The 20003-nt window shown below is 37.2% G+C and overlaps 1 protein-coding gene across 8 annotated transcripts in view; it reads left to right on the forward strand.

The window, feature by feature from the left end:
- Window positions 1-20003, forward strand: part of kif1b (kinesin family member 1B) — a 69968-nt gene that overhangs the window by 21360 nt on the left and 28605 nt on the right. For 3 of the 8 annotated variants that reach the window (XM_084427285.1, XM_084427287.1, XM_084427288.1), the window contains exons 3-20: window positions 2757-2833; window positions 3016-3195; window positions 3418-3483; window positions 3852-4030; window positions 6152-6263; window positions 6942-7019; window positions 7309-7374; window positions 7709-7784; window positions 8409-8487; window positions 8636-8778; window positions 12738-12871; window positions 15800-15879; window positions 16159-16234; window positions 17342-17421; window positions 18071-18177; window positions 18397-18480; window positions 18901-19081; window positions 19712-19784. In XM_084427285.1, the coding sequence (XP_084283411.1) occupies window positions 2757-2833; window positions 3016-3195; window positions 3418-3483; window positions 3852-4030; window positions 6152-6263; window positions 6942-7019; window positions 7309-7374; window positions 7709-7784; window positions 8409-8487; window positions 8636-8778; window positions 12738-12871; window positions 15800-15879; window positions 16159-16234; window positions 17342-17421; window positions 18071-18177; window positions 18397-18480; window positions 18901-19081; window positions 19712-19784 (1871 nt within the window). Of the gene's footprint in view, window positions 1-2756; window positions 2834-3015; window positions 3196-3417; window positions 3484-3851; window positions 4031-6151; window positions 6264-6941; window positions 7020-7308; window positions 7375-7489; window positions 7508-7708; window positions 7785-8408; window positions 8488-8635; window positions 8779-9198; window positions 9241-12659; window positions 12872-15799; window positions 15880-16158; window positions 16235-17341; window positions 17422-18070; window positions 18178-18396; window positions 18481-18900; window positions 19082-19711; window positions 19785-20003 lie in introns of all 8 variants that reach the window. The other 5 variants (XM_084427281.1, XM_084427286.1, XM_084427282.1 and 2 more) reach the window with 4 other exon arrangements.

A 20003-nucleotide genomic window follows, 5' to 3' on the forward strand; every position in this document is an offset into this window, starting at 1 on the left:
CTTTTTAGTCAACTTTAGCATGGGTGTCTAAACTTATGCATAGCACTGTATGCTTTCAATTGAAAATATCAGAATGAATATGTCTCACAAAACATAGTAGAGGCTCTAAGAATGATACAAACAGGTGTGACTGTGAGTGACCCACACATGTGCGGATGTGAGCAAGGCCCGGCTTGCCGGTCTTTCGGCCCCTGTGCTGATCTTCCTATCTCATCAGTGTTCTGATATGATGGGTGAACAGCACAGTGTATGATGGGAGAGGCATTTATAGTCCCTCTGTGTGTTTTGTTCCAGGAAAGAGGCGCAGAAAGACTGTGGTAATGTAAATCCCTGTGTGTCCACTGCTCCAGTTTCCAGTTGGCCTTAGGTCAGAAGTGTAATCACTCTTTATTTAGCCTCTCTTTCTTCTGAATGACACAGGCCTGTCCTCGACACTTTGACCATGCGAGGATGCAGGGCACGAGAAAAGGAGCAACCTGGGAACGTATCAGTTATCTTTCCGAAGAGGCACATAAGTAACTAGCTTTCTGAGAAAGATGCCTTCATGAAAACTCTTGAGACCAGGATGGTCCTGTGGATTTGTCCTCCCCTTTTACTAGTAAAGCTAAAATTAAAATAGATTTGTTATTAGCTTTTTGACAATATTTCATATACCAAGATTTATATATTTTTTTCTAAAATGGATTAAAGATTAAATTTGAATTAGAGTTTTGTTGAAGCTGATTGTGGGCAGCACTTCGACACGCAGCATGGTTGCGTTTGAATTAAATTCAAATAGTTTATTGCAAGAAATATAATATGTCAAAAGTGTTCGTATCACTGAGTGCTGAGGAAGCCGAGATGGTCTGATTGAAGTGGCTTTGGAAGAAACCTCCGGAGCTGAAATTCAGCTATGGTAATTGCCGTTTCGTTTCCAACACACGCTGTAAGTGGTAGACCAATCACAACAGATGGGCCATCTGACCAATCAGAGCAGAGGAAGCTCTCGGAAAGGAGGGGTTTAGAGAGCGGGCACTTTAATCAGATGAACTACCTACTCTGGCAGTATGTGATTTCGGACACAGCTAAGGAATGACACGTAATTATGGTGATTTTTCAGATACTCACCAGCAAAATCCTTACAGATAGTGCTGTATATTGAATATTCATTATACACTTTCTAGTCTAGTTTTCAACTGATATCTTGCAGAGAGAAGAGACTCAGTACTCAGCCCTCCCCTCTCATTTCCACTGAATAATAGATGAAGACTGTGAGATTAGCCAGTGTCCCATAGGTGCTTCTGGTGATTTACTCATTGCAGGGGGCTCAAACGTCCTCATCTGCAGAGAACCTTGTGCTTAATTAAACCATTGACTATTTATGTATAATCCGCACCTCTTTCCCTTCTCTCTTCTATCCATGCGCACTTTGAAGTGGAAAAAACACCACATTTCTCTATTTCTGGGCTGATCCGTCACTTTTGTTACAGCAGGAGCAGGAAAGGTTGTTGTAATGTTGTTGTTTGGATTGTTGCTATGACAGCAGCATATGCATCCCATTCGTCAGTCACCCTTTTTTTTCCGCCCACCTAGCCAACTGACCTCGCCACCCTGCGCTCTGCTGGTGGAATGTGTTTGTCTGGATCGAATCAAGGCTTGAACTCGCTCGGGGGGGCCATGCCGGGTTCTTCGAGTCAGTCGAGGGGACTGCAGCAGCTGGCTCTCTGATACCTATAAATATCCTACAGTAGATTCCTGTGGCCCTGCAGACTTTTGAGCTGCTCACTCCCAGGCTTAGCGTTCTGATGGTGTGGAGTTGTTGAGATGAGGGTCTGGCTGAATATTTGGGACACGCCAAATACCAAACGAGCCTGTGGATTCCTGTTTATTAAGACTGCAAGGATATGTAGCAACCTGCTGAGAGCGAATGGATAGTATGTGAGAGATCTGTCAAAGAAAACAGGAAAAGTTCAATTGTATTTCAACTGTGAGAAATGAGAAGAATTGTGGGTAGTCACATGCAACAGGTGGACCTGCTGATCCCACACAAAGACATTTTTGAGTCATCAGTTTTTTTACACAGGCCCCACTGGATTGAATGTGTCCTCTCTCAATTGTAGAAAACAAAAATTCCTCCCAAACACATCTCTATATCTATCTACTACTCCACAACCACTGTAAACCATAAATGACTTTATGTTCAGGTTACATTTTAATTTTGGTTCAGTTTTAGTAATAAAACTTATTTAATTTACTTGTATTGCAATATTTCAAAATTTTGTTTAATTTTTTATTTTAAGTTTTTAATCTAATATTTATATATTTTTATAATTGATATTTTTATCAATTTATTTGAATTATTTTTTTTATTTAATGGTCTGTTATTGTGCAGTCTGTTACAGTTGTGTTAACTGTAGTTAACTGTGTTAATTTGTCCATGGCATATTTTAATGTTTACAGTTCACAGGCTGTTTTCTGTGAATTAGTAGACGTTTTTATATTGTCAATACATTTCTATCATGCAAAAATTATTCAATTCAACATTTTTATTTTAATGAGTTATACATTTATTTAAATTTTTACATTACAAATGATATTATCGCCATAACTATTAAAATAAATGAAAAGTATATCAAACAGCCATCTTGTCACCTTTCACTCTAGATATTGGTGTCATCATTGGGTATTGAAACAACCCATATTGGTCAACCACTAGGTGTTTTGTGTGAAAAACTGAATACTGATATATATATACTGAATTTCCCTGTCTTTTCCAGCTATTTTGAACCCCAAGAACCCAAAGGAAGCACCCAAATCTTTCAGCTTCGACTACTCGTACTGGTCTCACACCTCGGTAAGTCTCATTTTCTCCCTCTTTCTCCTTCTGTCCTTTTCCTGCTCTTTCTGCTTTTTCTGCTGAGCTGGCTCAGTGGACAGTAAAATGTGCATGTGGTCAGATTTACTGCTGTAATTAATCATCCTCCAAAAAAGTCTGTATTAATGTCTTTTGTTCCCTTTTCTGCATTTCTGTGTTAGCCGGACGACCCCAGCTTTGCGTCACAGAACCTTGTGTACAATGACATCGGAAAAGAGATGTTGCAGCATGCTTTTGAGGGATATAACGTCTGCATTTTCGCCTATGGCCAGACCGGAGCTGGCAAGTCCTACACCATGATGGGAAAGCAAGAGGAAGGACAGGAAGGCATTATTCCTCTGGTACGTATGTAATATCACAGCATATGTATCACCTTAATGGATCCAGAGTAAAAGACATGCTTAAGAGCTCAGCAGCAACTGAGATGTTTCTTATCTCAAAGCAGACATTGCCAGAAGACATTAAGGCATTAGCTCTCCGTCTAGCACGTCCAGCAGTTATTTGTGCTCTGTATCGATCGCTCTCTCTTTCCTCCCTAATGTGCTCTTTTGTCCCCCTCCCAGCTCTGTGAAGATCTCTTTGAGAAAATCAATGACAATAACAATGAGGAGATCTCGTACTCGGTGGAGGTGAGCAGCAGACACACCATGACTCCTTAGTCCATTCCTGGGACTCACTTCACATGCTCTCCTTAATCTGTTGAAATGCTTGGGGGTGATGGGTTGAGAGAGAGCCCACTCAAGTATTCAGTAACTAAGAATAAAACATGTTCAGCTACAAACAAATTGGCAGTGGTATTAAATATGCTGTAAAATATTTGCTCTGAAGCTTTTTAATTTTGGTATGATTCATAATTGTTTGCCAAAAAAATATACTGAAGACAATTATTATTTTTAAGGTAATGTGTGGAATTTTACAGAGTAGATTAATACAGAAATATATATGTTCTTTTATCTCAGGTTATATATTTTATCTAATTGTTATATGCTCATTGTAGGTGGCTTATATGGAAATATACTGTGAGCGAGTGAGGGACCTGCTAAACCCCAAGAACAAAGGGAACCTACGTGTCCGGGAACATCCTCTACTTGGGCCTTATGTGGAAGACCTCTCGAAACTGGCCGTGACCTCTTATACAGACATAGCTGACCTCATGGATGCTGGTAACAAAGCTAGGTGAGAGAAAAATCCGGTAACACTTCATTTTACAGTGTCCTTGTTATATATGTAATATGTACTTACCATAGTATTAACTGTAGTATTACATGCAACTAACCCTCAACCAAATCCTAATCCTACCCTAACCCTATAGTAAGTACATGTAGTTGCTTAATATTACTCAGTACTTAAATATAAAATTACATTGTAACAACGACACCTTAAAATAAAGTGTATCCTATATGTTGTTAACTCATATAAATCACGATTTTGTGTAGACAATGTAGAACATTTCAAATCAGGTACTTATAAGGTTATTTTTTATTTTGGATGATTTGAAGGATAGAGGTTGGACCTTTTTGTCCAGGGGGAAATGGGAAAACTGTTGTTGTAATGTTTCCTCCAGTGATACTCTGACTGACAGTCATGTGTAAAATGTGACTCTTGGGAAGGAGTAACACGCTTCTAATCCTCCCATGCTGATTACCAAGGTTTATTTGTGGATAAAGTGACATGTAAAGCCTGTTTCTCACGAGAGCATCCCCACCCTGCGCCATATTCGGCACATTAGATGTGCTGATGTCTAATTCCTGCACTTACTAGCACTTTCCAGGATTATGCTCTCACACTCTGGTGATAAGCATACAGAGCTGTATATGAACTTCCACCTTCTTCAGGCCAAAGATAAAGAGATAAAGAGACAAAGCCTTGCCTATAATACAATGCGGATTAGGGGTTGAACGATTTCAGATTTTCTGATATCAAGTATCAACATTTATGTGATTAAAGTTGAGATGACGTCGACTAATTGCTGATGATGTCATTAATGAACAGATGCAGGTTGCCTTGTGCACAGCTATGGCATATGACACAGCGCTGCCCACAAGGCTATTGCTCCTACATAACAGCTTTTTATCAGTTCTTTTGTGGTGTTATATTTCTCACAGATTTCTGCTTGTTCTAAATCAGATACAGATGAAGTTGCACAGTAAAGATTACATATGAATGCATGATTGAGAGAGAGATTGCATGGGAATTAATTCTTTACTAATAGTGAAGCTGTGGGTTTTAGTTACTAAGAAATATATGCTAGAAGTTAGACCTTTTCAGATTCTAAGTTATTTTATTGATAAATCAAAGAACAGTGTTGGCAATACATTTCTGTGCTATTGAATGATTCTGTGTGCGCACAGATGTGCGAGCTACTGCCTGTATGTGTGTGCGTTACAATGTAGCTGCGCATTAGTTTACAATGGCTGTTTAAAACGTGCATTCACCCGATCAATTTTGAGCATCTAGATGGTATAAACATATCTTGTGGAGCGCTCTCGGAGTATGCATTTATTTGACATTTTAACTGTTGGAAATGGAGCCTAAAGTGGACTTCAAAGATTTATTATCCTGTTGCGCCCTCTATAGGCCATGATCAGCGAATAGTCGACATCAAGCTTAAAGCATCATGGCAGAAAATTAAAGTCAAAAAGTCTGTGCAACACCTAATGTGGTTAGTGCCATATTAATATACTATATTTCAATTGTACTTTTACAGTGGGAGAGACAATGGAAAATAGCCTATTAACTTTTATAATGATTTTTATTGTATTTTTGTGTAGTGCATATTTTGTTTGTTTTCTTTAAGATCAGGGTTCAAACTTTATTATTGTATTTTTGTAATAAATGTAAAATAATAATACATTGCTAAATAATAATAATGAATAAAAAAAAATGAATTGAGGGATCCAATTAAAAAAATAATTATTCTTTATTATTTGTTATACTTTACTTTTATTAATTGAATTTACATTTTTTTTCCCACAAAATTACTTTGAGTTCAGGATTTACTCTAGTTTTGATGTGAAATGCAGCTTGACACAGTTGTTAAAATTAAGGTAAAGAAATGTACGATTCAATAGACCATCACCTTAAATACTTAAATTCACCTTGGAAAAGTCACTTACTAATAAATTGATTGGGAAAATACCATAACATTATTTAATATCCATTAATACACATTTCTGATGTAGCTTTACTATTTGTTTCACTCTAATATTCATATGTATATCTATTTTATACTTCTATTTATATACATATTTAGTATGTGACACTTACGGCACTAATTTTGACCCTCTGTGTCCTCAGAACTGTTGCCGCCACAAACATGAACGAGACGAGCAGCCGGTCTCACGCCGTCTTCACTATCGTTTTCACCCAGAGGAAGTACGACAGCGAGACCGACCTGTCCACAGAGAAGGTTGGATACTTTACACCCATTCACAGCCATTGTGACATTTCACAGAGCTCAGAATAGTCCTGCAACACAAAGTCAGCAAATCCTGAACCAAGCAGAAAGGAAAACTAAGAGAAAGAGACCCCTCCCACTCGTCCTATTTGTGGGGCTCATTGTGTAATTGCTGCAGACACAAAGACAGCTCTATGAGGTCCACGGACACAATAGCTATTGTACAGAGCTACTACATTAGATTCACTACACAGGTCTCACCCTAGCCCTCACCCTAATATTACTCATCCAGTTTGGCAGTGGCACTGCTGGCCCAAACTCAAGCACGACAAAATGAAAAGATGACCCAAGCATTCATTAGTACAATTAGTTTTGCATGCATGCACCAATGTTTTTACTACAGTACCCTAACACGATTGGATGATTGAACTGTTTAGCAATGATTAATGGAACACATGATTTACAAATGCTTTCTGAATCAGTTTGATTTGAATCATTAGATTGATTCATTTGGACGTCGCTATATCAGAAATATGTATATAATTCTATTCCCAATAGACAAAAATCTTTGGACAGCATTAAAAAAAAGACTCCCACATACAGTAGTATGCCAGACTGAAGAAATTTCCTTTGTGTTTTATTTTAGTGTGTGTTGATCAGTCTGAAAGTATCTGTTTTGTCTTGTTTCAGGTCAGCAAAATCAGCCTGGTGGATCTGGCAGGAAGTGAGCGTGCTGACTCAACAGGGGCCAAAGGAACCAGACTGAAGGTACAGACTCATTTTACAGCCTCTATAGAGTTCCACCACCACCTGCCATATGAAAAATGACTGTGCTCTCCTCCACACTCCTCAAATATTCCAGGAATGTAACATGCGTTACTGAACACAAAACACTTATGCATCAGCTATTTTTATGATTTTAATTAACAAAGGCTAAGGTCACAGTGCATTTAAGGTCTTGTTTGTTTTAAGGGCAATGTATTAAATTTGATTTAATCATAGTTGTTTATTATTATTATTATTATTATTATTAAAATACCTGTTTGTGCTTTCTTAGGAGGGAGCAAACATCAATAAATCTCTAACTACACTAGGAAAGGTTATTTCGGCCCTGGCTGAGGTGGTGAGTAGTATTCATAAATTCTTGTCTCTCTCTCTGCCTGTTTGCCTGCCTGTTTTCAGTGCTGTAACTCTGTTTGCTGTGTATGTCTCTCTCCTGGCAATGCTTCCCTTCTCAGGATAACTGTACCAGCAAGGTAATCTTTCCCTGTGGTCACTAACCACTGAACCATTTCTATCTAAACCTATCCACCTTTATCCATGTAACCTTTTGTCTTAATAGTGTCCTGTCTTGATGTCTCATACATCAAGTAATTTCCTGAAGCCCTTTATTATTATAGCAGTTACTGTATATATGGGCTACATTCCAACACGTTTTACTGGCTGTTTTGAAACAGAGCAAGAAAAAAAAGAAGACCGACTTCATTCCTTACCGAGACTCAGTGTTGACTTGGCTGCTAAGAGAGAATTTAGGTATGTATTGGGGATTTCACACCGGAGGAATCTTTTCATATTTCCTGTAACTAATGGCAGAAGTACCCACTTTTTGGCATGTTCGCGCCACAGGAAACTGGGAAAAATTTAGTTCTAGGAAGGCCCTTTGTGGGGACTCCTATTTCAGAGTAGGCGTAACACTGGTAACAGGCATTTAAAAAAAATAGATATGTGTTTATTTTATTTGTTTTTTTGTTTTGTTTTTTATTCCACTAAATATTGTTATCTATATTCAACTGATTGAACTAAAGTTTTCTCATAAGATGCCATGTTGCCAACCAATAGCTATCAAATAAAACCCTTTCAACTCCAGGTGTTTTGCTGTTACGTTGTATTAAAATTATTGCAGAGATTTTAACCCACTCTATAGAGTTTCTCTCCAAGGTCAAATGTAATGCAGTGTTATAACCATTTTTAAATCTAACTAATTAATAATTTAACAGAAAAAGAAAACGCTTACTATTTACAATCACGTCTTTTCTTAGGCTCTTTTTTTATATATTTTTGTATAGTCTGTGGAACTCGTTAGCCCATCTTAGCTCAAAGTCAAAATTGCATTACTTAATGTTTCTAATTGTTTGCATAATTGTGCTCATTTACCAGGAGGGAACTCAAGGACTGCTATGGTGGCCGCCCTGAGCCCTGCTGACATTAACTATGATGAAACTCTCAGCACACTCCGGTAAGAATTCACTCATACTTACCATCAAACAATGTGACTTCCACCCTTAGATCCTGATTGTTATAAGAGGGCTTTTTTGCTCTAGATAAAAACACTCTTGTGATATCAATGGCTGTTTGGATCATTGTCTTTGTTTGCTCATTCAAAGATATGCGGACAGAGCCAAGCAAATCAAGTGCAACGCCGTCATCAATGAGGACCCCAACGCGAAACTGGTGCGGGAGCTTAAGGACGAGGTGACACGGCTGAAGGACCTGCTCCGTGCTCAGGGCCTCGGGGACATCCTGGACAGTAAGTCGAGGCACAGCGCACCCCAATGGCCACTGACATACATGCCCAATTGCCAGACAAATGGGAGGTCACTTACTGTACTCACAAGTGGCAAATTCTTTAGCTCTGATCTAATGCCGCAGTCTTGACAAGCTTGCATTGTCTTCTTGTTGTTCCTTCTATGTCTTCATTTAACCATTCATCAACATACGATGGAGATTAGCATTAGTATGGACATATGATGGTTAGAAACAGACAATACTGTTTTCCAGTTTAACCACACACAACATGCCAATTATGTAAAGTCAAGTGTTTCCCTCTCATGTTTGTCTCCACAATATTTTGTCTTGTCAAATCTAACTGCCTCCGTCAGTCATTCCTCTACTAGTCCTCTCAACTCTGACTTCTCAACCTTCTCCTGTTCTTCCTGCTTCCCTTCAGTCGAGCCAATGGGGGATGATTGCCTTGGAAGTGGAATCAAATGTGTGTATACACGTGACGGGGCCACATCCTTTCGCTCTCCCCTCTCGCTACTAATAGCTTATTCATCGCTTCTGGAATACAAACCTATCGGCTTTGCATGCCTCCGTTTTTTTTTTTTACCACAAGGAATCCCAGACAAACGAGATAAATATGGGATGGATGGGTTAACGTTCCACTAGCAGGCTTTATGCTTGCTCTTAGCCTAATTTGATAGACTGTCTGGCATGATGCAGTCTTAATGGCAGGCTTTCCTCCAAATAAGCCCAAACCCCACCCACAGCACGATAGATCTGATAGACTGCATCTGGAAGCACTTAAAGGGATAGTTCACCCCAAAATGAACATTTTGTTATCATAAAATCTCTATTTTCTTTTGTGAAACACAAGAATGTCCTAGATTTCGTTTCCATATAAGGAAAGGTGAATTATACTTATTTATGCTAATTATAATATCAAAAGGCAGCATAACGAATCATAAAAGTAGTCTATATGGGCCATACAACTATACTTTGTGTGATAAACCGACCAGTAGTTTTTTTTGCATTTAAATTTACATAAGCAAAATTGTATATAAAGTGAATATCCACATAATGAAATATTATATACAGTATATATTGTTAAATTAATAGACAAATTTAACTAAGAAGTAGAATTGTATATAATATTTGGATGCTTTCAGGGTATATCTTCAATTGAAAATCAACATGAAACTGCTTCTCAACTCTTTATATTTCCATAATCTGACAAATTTTCTAATGAAGTAATCAACAAGTAATAAATGAATGATGAATGTTGAAATAAAATTAATTTTGTTTTGTTCCATTGCGGTTTTCCACCGGTTTTAATTTTAACTTATTGAGGTTTAGGCTTATAGCAAAATTTGCCAATGAAATAAGACAAAATACAGCTTTAAAGTCAATAGCTTTGTGTGATAAACAGATTAATGGTTATTCTCGTTTAAAGAGACTTTTTTTGGACTTCCTGAAAAAATCTATTGTATGGCATTCTGCTTGACGTTAAAGCTGAAAATCATACGGTTTTAAATGATATGGGTGAATAAATGAGAAGATACAGAATTTATTTTTAGGTGAAATATCTCTTTAATGTCAATCCTTTAATCTGATCATTGGTTTTCATTGGAATCGTGTCCTTTTTTATGTCTTTTGTTTTTTCCCTAGTGAGGTTTTATTGTGATTTAACTTTTCATTGCAGGTCACAATATTGACGATGTTAGAATACTACTAAGTTCACAAGCTGAAGCAATGATGTATCAGAGAAAAGGTGCATGTTTGATCATTTTACATTTGCAGAATAGCAGTTGCAGTGGTAGTGTAAGAATACCATAGCATTATGTAGCCTCAGTACTCCCGTATCGCTTTAGTTCAAGTGCGTCTGTGCCCTCTCCCATCCCTGTTCTCTGTATCCTCTTACGCAAGCTCTGCATACCTTTTAAAAAGCTGCAGAACCGAATCAGAGCTCCGGTGGCTATTTGCTTTTCTATCTGTCTGGGAGTTCTTGATATACGCAGAGAGATGAACGCACACTGTGCTTTCTACCTCTACAACCATATGGTGTTGGGAAAGTGAACATTTTAACTTGACTGAAATGCTTGCCGTGGTCTGTGTGCTAGCGGCCTCAATCGCATCATCTGAACGCATGAACGGTAATGTAATGTAATGCAGTGCTGCTACTCCGCCATGTTGGCCTAGTTGCTTCAGGAGAGTCTTTTCAGATAAATGAAGTGGGGAAAAAAATCCAATAGCGTGAATATACAGCAGAAAGCTCGACTGAGGTTTTTAAAATGCACACTCCCCTCCCAGTCACAGTAGATGTACCAAAATTTAGTTTTGAAGAGCTTTGTGGCTGCCAAACATTGACAGCATCATGACTTTAAGAATGATGTGCCGCGTGGAAAATTGTATAGCTTGTATAGCTGCATGTGATGATAAAACTCTTCTACCACCCCAAGCCCCCCCCTCTCCTGGTTTGTGACCTTTATGCAACCCCCCCACCCCACCCCATAACTCTTCTCTCCTATCTGAGAAGTGTCAGTTTTCACCCAGGTCAAAATCAAGTCAAATTAAAAAAAAGAGAGAGAGATTTATCACATTAAATGTGCTTGTAAGATCGGCTGCACTGTTCTAAAGTCACATGTTGTTGTTGTTGTTTGTTTTTTATATTATACATATATTGCATGTTACTCCTCAAAGGAAGTCATATTAACATTAATCATATTAACACTTAAAATAAGTGCATACAGTGCAAAAAATAATAAATAAATAAATAAATATTCAAAATTGTCATAATTTATTCACCCTCAAGTTGTTCCAAACCTGTATTTATTTTCCATACCATAGTCAGTTGGGCCCATCAACTGTTTGGGAACAACTTGAGGGTGAGTAAATGATGACAGAATTTTAACAACATTTTTATAATCAGTACCTTCCTTTTAATTATAAAACTTTATTATTATGAAATCTTTATTATTATTTAAATTATTGTTTAAATGTATTATTATTATTATTATTATTAAAAATGAAATTATTCTTATTGTTAAATTTATTTTTGAAATGATTGTCTCATTGTAAATTTATAATTTAAATTTAAGTTGTTTCTTTAACTTAAGAAGCAAATTTTTATAAAATATTAATATACTCATATTAAAATATTATATACTGATACAAATTTTAGATTTTTAGTTTATACTTCAAAATATACAAATATTATATACTGTAGTCAAAATTAATATTCTTAAAACAGGACAAATTTACCTTAGCAAAATTGTATATAAAATTAAGACTTATTTCCCAAGAATGTATCTTGAATTGAAAATCAGCCTGAAACTGCATCACAATTTTCTCTGTAATCTGATGCTTTTCAAATAAAATATAATAAAAGTATATAAAAGAAAATGTATAAAAGGAAATCATGAATGATGAATGTTGGATTGAAGTGTATTTTGTCTTGTTCCATTGTGTTAAAATGTGTTTCATTTCTTTTTAAGCTAAATTTAGTGAGGTTTGCGCTTAAAACAAGTGAAGAAAAAAATTGCCAATGGAACAAGACAAAATACAGTTAAATTCAAGATACATTCTCTAAAACAGGTTTTAATATCTTGTTTTAAGGACGTTATTGCTGGACATATATTGGATTTTTTGGAATTGGAAGTATTGGGTATCTAAATGTGTTATTGTGTTATACTTTCTATTGAACAACCTGAGGTGAAAACTGTGCATCTGACGGGCGTGTTTGTTGTAATCCTTTGATGTGAACTGTGTGTCTCACATTGGTCTTTCCTCCTCTTTGTCCTTTTTCTTCCTTTCTTTGTCTGTCTGTCTCTTGTACTCTCTCGTACATTTCTGTCTCCACCACTTTTGCTTCTTCCTCTTTGCGTCGTCTGTCTCTCCTCTGTGGCTCAGACCTGAAAGATATACACAACAATAAGCATAGATACTTGCTTGCCTCAGAGAACCAACGGCCTGGCCATTTCTCCACAGCACCTATGGGCTGCCTGACAGCCTCTCCGTCCTCAGGCTCTCTGTGCAGCCAGGCAGGGTTGCAGTCCGTTTCAAGCATCCAGGAGCGCATCATGTCCACGCCGGGCGGAGAAGAGGCCATCGAGAGGCTGAAGGTACACAGACAAGCATTTTCGAAACAAAAGAAGGGTCAAGGGCTTAAGTTATAACCATTTCCTGGCGTCAAAGAGGTTTCCTCTTAAATTAATCACAACTAATTAGGTAACAATGTGTAATAGGATAATGGGGGTGCTTCAGGCACCTGGTGACCTTTTATATTCAAAATGCTCTACTCATGATGATTCTCATACATATGCATACTCTACTCTGGATCACCATGGTAACCTGAGAGGTATTTCAAGGACTTTATTTGTGTTGTCCTGCTTTCATTCTGACAGATTGTGTCTTAATGAATGATATCTGACATGCCAGCTGTCTGTAAACAGCTATGACATGTGGGTTGTTTCAGTTGCATACTGGCAAAAAAACTAAACGGGACAAGCTTACGCACCGAAAATGTCAGAAACTGTCAGTAGCGGTGTTTAGCCTTATATGTTCTTTGTATTGACCCTTGTTCACAAAGCTGTCTGGTTTAAAATGATTCGCACAGACATAAATCAATTTAGGTATAAGGGTATTCCCTTCAAAAATAAAACTAATTCACTGTGTCTTTAGCGGCTCTGATGTCGGGAGTACATTCTTGTCGCTACAGCTGCTCCGGCCTGGAGAAAATGGCGGACAGTGTACAACTCGCTCAGGGCGGAAACTATGCTAATACGGAAGAGTCCGTCAGCAGTCGTGGGCGGGGCCTGTACTAAGTGACGTCACTTTGCCCAGATTCTGTGAACAGAATTCGCTTGTTCTAAGACACTAATTATGATTTATAATGGTGAAAAAAAAAGAAAAAAATTTTAAATGGATTTTTTTTATCATTAAGGGGTGGTTGTGAACACACACTGCCGACACACATTTATGTTCAAACACCATGTAAAAGTGAATTTTGCATAATATGTCCCCTTTCAAATTTTATTTAAAAAGTGAAATATTAATATAAATATTAAATATATAAAAAAGATAAATATTAATATCAATATTAAATATATAAAAAAAGATGAGATGTAGATTAAGATTACATCTAAAACAAAACTACTCTATTATTATTATTATTATTATTATTATTATTATTATTATTAGTATATTATTATTACTACTTTATATTATATTATATTATATTATTTGAGGGAATGAAAAGATTGTCTTGTCATACTTTCCCACCCACAAGTGGTTTGAAACCATTCACTGAGACTCTGTGAATGTGCGAGACAGTAAGGGAGGAAAAGAGAGGGAAAGTATACGTGGCTACAGCTTCCAGGCAATAGTTTCCATGGTTACGGCAAGTGGCTCGCAATAGTGACGTCAACCTCCGACGCAGTTCGTCAGGAAATCAGACAGAAATAGACCTGTTCTTTTGTATTAGCCAAAAATATTGATCTATAATAAAAAGTGAGAGCATCCTTGCCCTCAATCATTAACACAATCAGATAGAAGTCAGTTTGGAGCTCATCACTTCATGATGTCTGTGATGTGCCCTGCATACAACCCATTACTTGAAATGTACATAATTTTGGAATATTTATGATTTTTTTTTATGTTGTGAAATATTAGAATGACTTCTGAAAATGATTTCTGAGACAATGACTGCTGAAAATGTAGCTTTTTCAACACAGGAATACGTTTTAAAATGTTACAATTTAAAATCACTTTTTTATTGGAATAAATTATATATTTCACAATATTACTGTTTTACTTCATTTCTGATTAAGTAATGCAGCCTTTGTGAGACTTCTTTCAAAAACAAAAAATCGTAATTATTCCAAACTAATATAATCTAATATAATGATAGTCCAGTTTTCCTAGTCCTCTGTAGTGATCTGGGTTTGAAGAAGCGTCAGATCACAGGTTTGAAGAAGCCACAGTGTTACTTTCTGAACAGATGGCAGGGGTGTTAACCCTTTAGGAAGGATCTAGGGGAGCTTCCTGTACCTCAGGCCAGATGGTTCTTGTCTTCCCTCCAGCCAAGGACAATAAGGGACAGACACAATAGAACAAAAATGTGTGTAGTTGGGCTTCCCGTATTTAACTGTCTTTACTGCTCTTGACCCTTTGTACACAGACTTATTGCCTAGATTTCCCCTTTTAGCCATAGGACCCTGAATTTGATGGACTTCCCACATCTTATCTCTGATTTAACATACAACAAGATGTGCTCACTGCGCTGAATAGCAGAATAAGCTTTAAGCTTCTTAGTATGATGCACAGGTCAGACAGGTCATAATGGCAAATGTGTGGAAATGGTGACCTGGTGCTAATTATAGATTATATATTAAATAATTATAGATGATATAAATTATATACATAGAAAGAAAAAAGAAAAAACAGTAACACTTTACAATAAGGTCTCATTTGTTAATATTAGTTAATGCATTAGCTAACATAAACTAATAATGATCAATATATTTGTGCAGCATTTATTAACCTTTGTTAATGTCAGTTAATAATAATGTTCATGTTAGTTCACAGTGCATTACCTAATGTTAATAGATACAACTTTAGATTTTAATAAAGTTTTAGTATATGTTGAGATTAATATTAACTATGATTAATAAATAAAAGTATTATGCAATATTTAAATATAATAAAAACAAATGTTTCTTGAACACCAAATCAGTTTAGTATTAGAATGATTTCTGAAGGATCATGTGACGCTGAAGACTGGAGTAATCGCTGCTGAAAATTCAGCTTTGACATCGCAGAAATAAATAGATTTTTTAAATAGAAAGCTATTATTTAAAAGTGTACTAATATTTCCAATATTGCTATTTTGGTTGCCTTGGTGGTCATAAAATACTTCTTTCAAAAACAGTAAAAAGATATTTTCATGCCAGCAATATTTAGCCATTTCAGACCCTGTCATTTACTTCCCAGCATAAACTTCCAAATGATCCTTTAAAATACGCTGACCTTCTTTGTCTGCTGTCCTGTAGGAGTCGGAGAAGATCATAGCCGAGCTGAATGAGACCTGGGAGGAGAAGCTGAGGAAGACTGAGGCCATCCGTATGGAGAGGTCAGTGAGGGCTTGGGTGCCATCTGGCTCCCTTCCTATTGTCCCTGTGCCCATACCCTTTAAGCCCGTGAGGAGTGTCTGCTATGTGCCCGCGTGCTCAGCTGGTGCAAGTCTGTACCAGACTCAAGTAGCTGTCAAATCGCACACTGACCTCAACACTAACATATGCATTCAAGTATTAACGATACATGTTCCAGATGTCTTTGTTGCTAAAAACTAAAAGGTTATAAAAATGTGTTGATTTGTAATGTCTATGATGTTTTCCTGCCCTCCCCTCAGAGAGGCGCTGCTGGCAGAGATGGGAGTGGCCATACGGGAGGATGGGGGAACCCTGGGTGTCTTCTCTCCTAAAAAGGTACAACACATGAACTCCTTTTCATTAATCACCATTACTGTCTGCACCAGTCAGCTCCTTCTCATGTCCTCATGTCTGGGCTTTTCTTTCTTCGTATTTCATCATCCATCGTTCTCCTTCCATTCTTTTTTTTTCTTTTATCTTTTGGTTTGCTTGCCTCTTGCAATGGAATCCTATTAGTTTGGTCCTGATAGACCAACGTCACTGTCTATTGAAGACTTTAGTGTTTATTCTTCTAATCAGGTTTGTAGAATTCAAGTTTTTTTATGTTAACTTTTTACCCCCATTTTATATCTGTGAAATCCCTACTGTAGCCTACTGAGTTCCTGTAGCAAGCCATAATTGTGGATCACTGAATAGTTTATATTTTCCCACATCACACTTAATTTTAGTGACCGTAGGAAATAGAAATGGATGTACATCCATCAGCATGCTGTAGTGTTTTCAAGAACAAATGACTCTCATGAGTCTAATCAAATCAGTTCTTTTCATAAATAGGACAATAAGTTTTTGGTTTTCGGATTTGGTAGTCGAATACTTAAGAGCTGTTATTGATTTAAAGTTAGACCGGATGTTTTCACTTGCAAAAAGTACTTCCAGAAAGCACCGTTTACCACAATCTCATTGTCTTTTTAGTGTTCCTGCCTGAAACACATCAACACAGTTAGCCTGCCTCTAGAACAATGCCTCTGTCATTTTTTTATTTGTCTACTTATTCATGTTTTCATTCAATTTCTCTCCTTTTCTCCCTCTATGACATCTCTCTGTCATTTTGGCTATCCAATAGCTTTTCGTTGAAAGGCCATGTGAACTCTATACTGACTTTAATGGGGTGTTTTCACCCCAAAAGGTTGGTTGTATAGCAGTAGATAATGTTGTGCAGTAGTTTTTAGTTATTTAGTTCATAGAGGCTAATGTAGTATATTATCAGCCTTTGAAGAAGCCAAATTGTATGACTTTCTGATTCATTATAATTATTGAGATGGCATTTAATCTCATTATTTCACTGTTTAATTGGCCTGTGAATGTAACTGTAGCTGTAGTGACATCAGGCACTCCTGTCTGTTTGACCTGTCTGCCATTCTCATTGACCCCGTTTCCCTACAGACCCCTCACCTAGTGAACCTGAATGAGGATCCTTTGATGTCAGAATGTCTGCTCTATTATATCAAAGATGGAATAACAAGGTATGAAATCACTTCCATAACTGTCAGAAGTTTCTTAGCTGTCTGGATGTTGCACTGAGGCATCTTATGATTGCTACATATCCAACCAGTCGAGGGTCCTACAGAGGACACAATGTTGTTTACTGCTTTGATGTTAGGATTTTCTCATGAGTTCGTGTACTTCTCCAGTTGTATAAACACACATGTACGTACACACACACACACACAGTATATATAAATAAGTGCTGTCAACGTTGATGCATGCGATTACATTTTTTTTCAGATCACCGCTTCAAAAATATTTTACGCAATTATCTCAGCATCCGTTATTTCCGCAATCCTTTGGCTAGCGTTACATTATATGATCACGTTCTTATACATGCAAAATCTATCTATCTCACAGTGGGCAGGCTACTCAGTGACAAACAATATTTTACATTTATATAGAATAATTTTTTGAGAGGGAATCTCATTGTTCCAAAATCCTGTACATTAAACATGCAATGTTTTAATTGACTAGAAATGTGTCACATCTTGCAGCAGTTTCATGTTTACTGTGAGACTATTTGCTTGTCGCTAAAAACTTGTTGCATCGCACCTTGTTACAATGCTGTAATGTAATGTTGGAGTATCCCTGTGGTAATTAAAATGAATGTCTTTGTTTTGACAGGGTGGGCCAGGCAGACGCAGAAAGAAGACAGGATATCGTTCTGAGCGGAGCGCACATCAAGGAGGAGCACTGTATCTTCCGCAGTGAGAGGAATGGCAACGGAAATGGTAAGTGTTCACTTACATCTTTAGATCCATTTATCTGTGTTCAATTCACATGCCAACAGTAAAACACTTTTACATCGGACTTGATCAGCTCAGTGCAAATTAACTTTTGTCAAAGATATTTCCTCTCCTGTATATCTGAGCACTTTGTTTATTACGCTTTTACTCAATAGAAATCTGAAATTGCTGCTGGAGGTAGTGAATTGTCTTCTGTTCTTACAGTGATTGTCACTTTGGAGCCATGTGAGGGTTCTGAAACGTATGTGAACGGAAAACGTGTGAATTCTGCAGTCCAGCTGCGCTCAGGTGAGCCACTGACAGTTGCCTGCAGCCCTGCACAGTACAGTTCTTAAGTTCTGGTTTAATCTGATTGTTTGTAGTCATATGAAAACTAATGTGAAAATGTTTTTTAATTATTTGTGAATGTGCGAGTTTATTAGCCACTGTAAGTAAATAACTAGAATAATAACAAAATGCAGTGAAAACGTTGAAACTAGTGTGTTTATGATTATGATAATACATTAAAATAATCTGATAGCAAATACCAATTTGCAACATCAAGCAGCAGAACGAACTGTTTTTATGCTGCTCAAATAACTAGAAGTGGCTAACACCGAAAGCCTTGCACATTCAATTTGAAAAAGGTGGCTGAGGCTAATACATGCACAAAATTAGTTTATAGGCCATTATATTGTTTCAATGTGCACATACTTGCTCATTCCTCAGGTAACCGCATTATCATGGGAAAGAACCACGTTTTCCGGTTTAACCACCCTGAGCAGGCCCGCGCTGAGCGTGAGAAAACCCCGACAGCGGAGACCCCCGTAGAGCCAGTGGACTGGACCTTTGCCCAAAGAGAACTGCTGGAGAAACAGGGTATTGACATGAAGCAAGAGATGGAGAAGAGGTACGTAAGCAATAATAATCATGGGATGTTATTAAAGACAACTCCAAGTTGAGAATTAAGAATTATATTGGTTATATGAAATAATTTTGACTCAACCCTTCAGGCACTTACAATGAAAATACACAGATAAAAAGTTTAAGTAATAGCAAATACTAAACATTCATTCTAGTTTCTAGTTAACACATGTGTGGAAACACATTTTGAATGTTTATTGCCTTGCCCTTGTACTTCCATTGTAAGTGCCTTACTGTAATATATATATATATATATATATATATATATTAGTATATTAAATGAAGTTTGAGTTAAAGATGTTAAAGATGAGTTGAAATAATTTGCTGTCGATTGAACTTGTATTCAAGCTCGCAAAATTCCTTTGAGGGAAATGTGGATTCCAGCTTATGCATAGTTTAGGGTTGGATCTAGCCAACCAAAGCCGGGGGCCACCCAGCAGCTACAGAAGACAAAATCTACATTTTGTGAAGTTTAAGCTCTTGGCATGGAATGTGAGCACATATGAATTGGATTATTGTAAGAAGGATTTTTAGGATTATGTTGCGGAAAGGAAATGCACTGAGCGTAAGAAAGAGCAGCTTTTTGATGCAGTGGTCTTGCACTGTATTATATCAGGCTTACAGAAATGGAGATCCTGTACAAAAAAGAGAAGGAGGAAGCGGACCAGCTACTTGAGCAACAGAGACTGGTAAGGCTGAATCTCTTTGATAATTCTTGTTTCTTCTGTTGTTTATCAGAGAACCCTTACTTTCATTCCAATTAGACCTTTATTTTCCTTCCAAATTTTGTCAGGAACTTTCTTTAGACTGTGGGGAGAGATGTGCTATTTGATGAACCGAGTAAAACGGGCCCCTACATTTCTACTTGCTCTGCTGAAGTCCAAACAGCACTAATTCTGCACTCTTAG

The sequence above is a fragment of the Rutilus rutilus genome, assembly GCF_951802725.1.
Source record: "Rutilus rutilus genome assembly, chromosome: 13".
NCBI classification, from domain to species: domain Eukaryota; kingdom Metazoa; phylum Chordata; class Actinopteri; order Cypriniformes; family Leuciscidae; genus Rutilus; species Rutilus rutilus.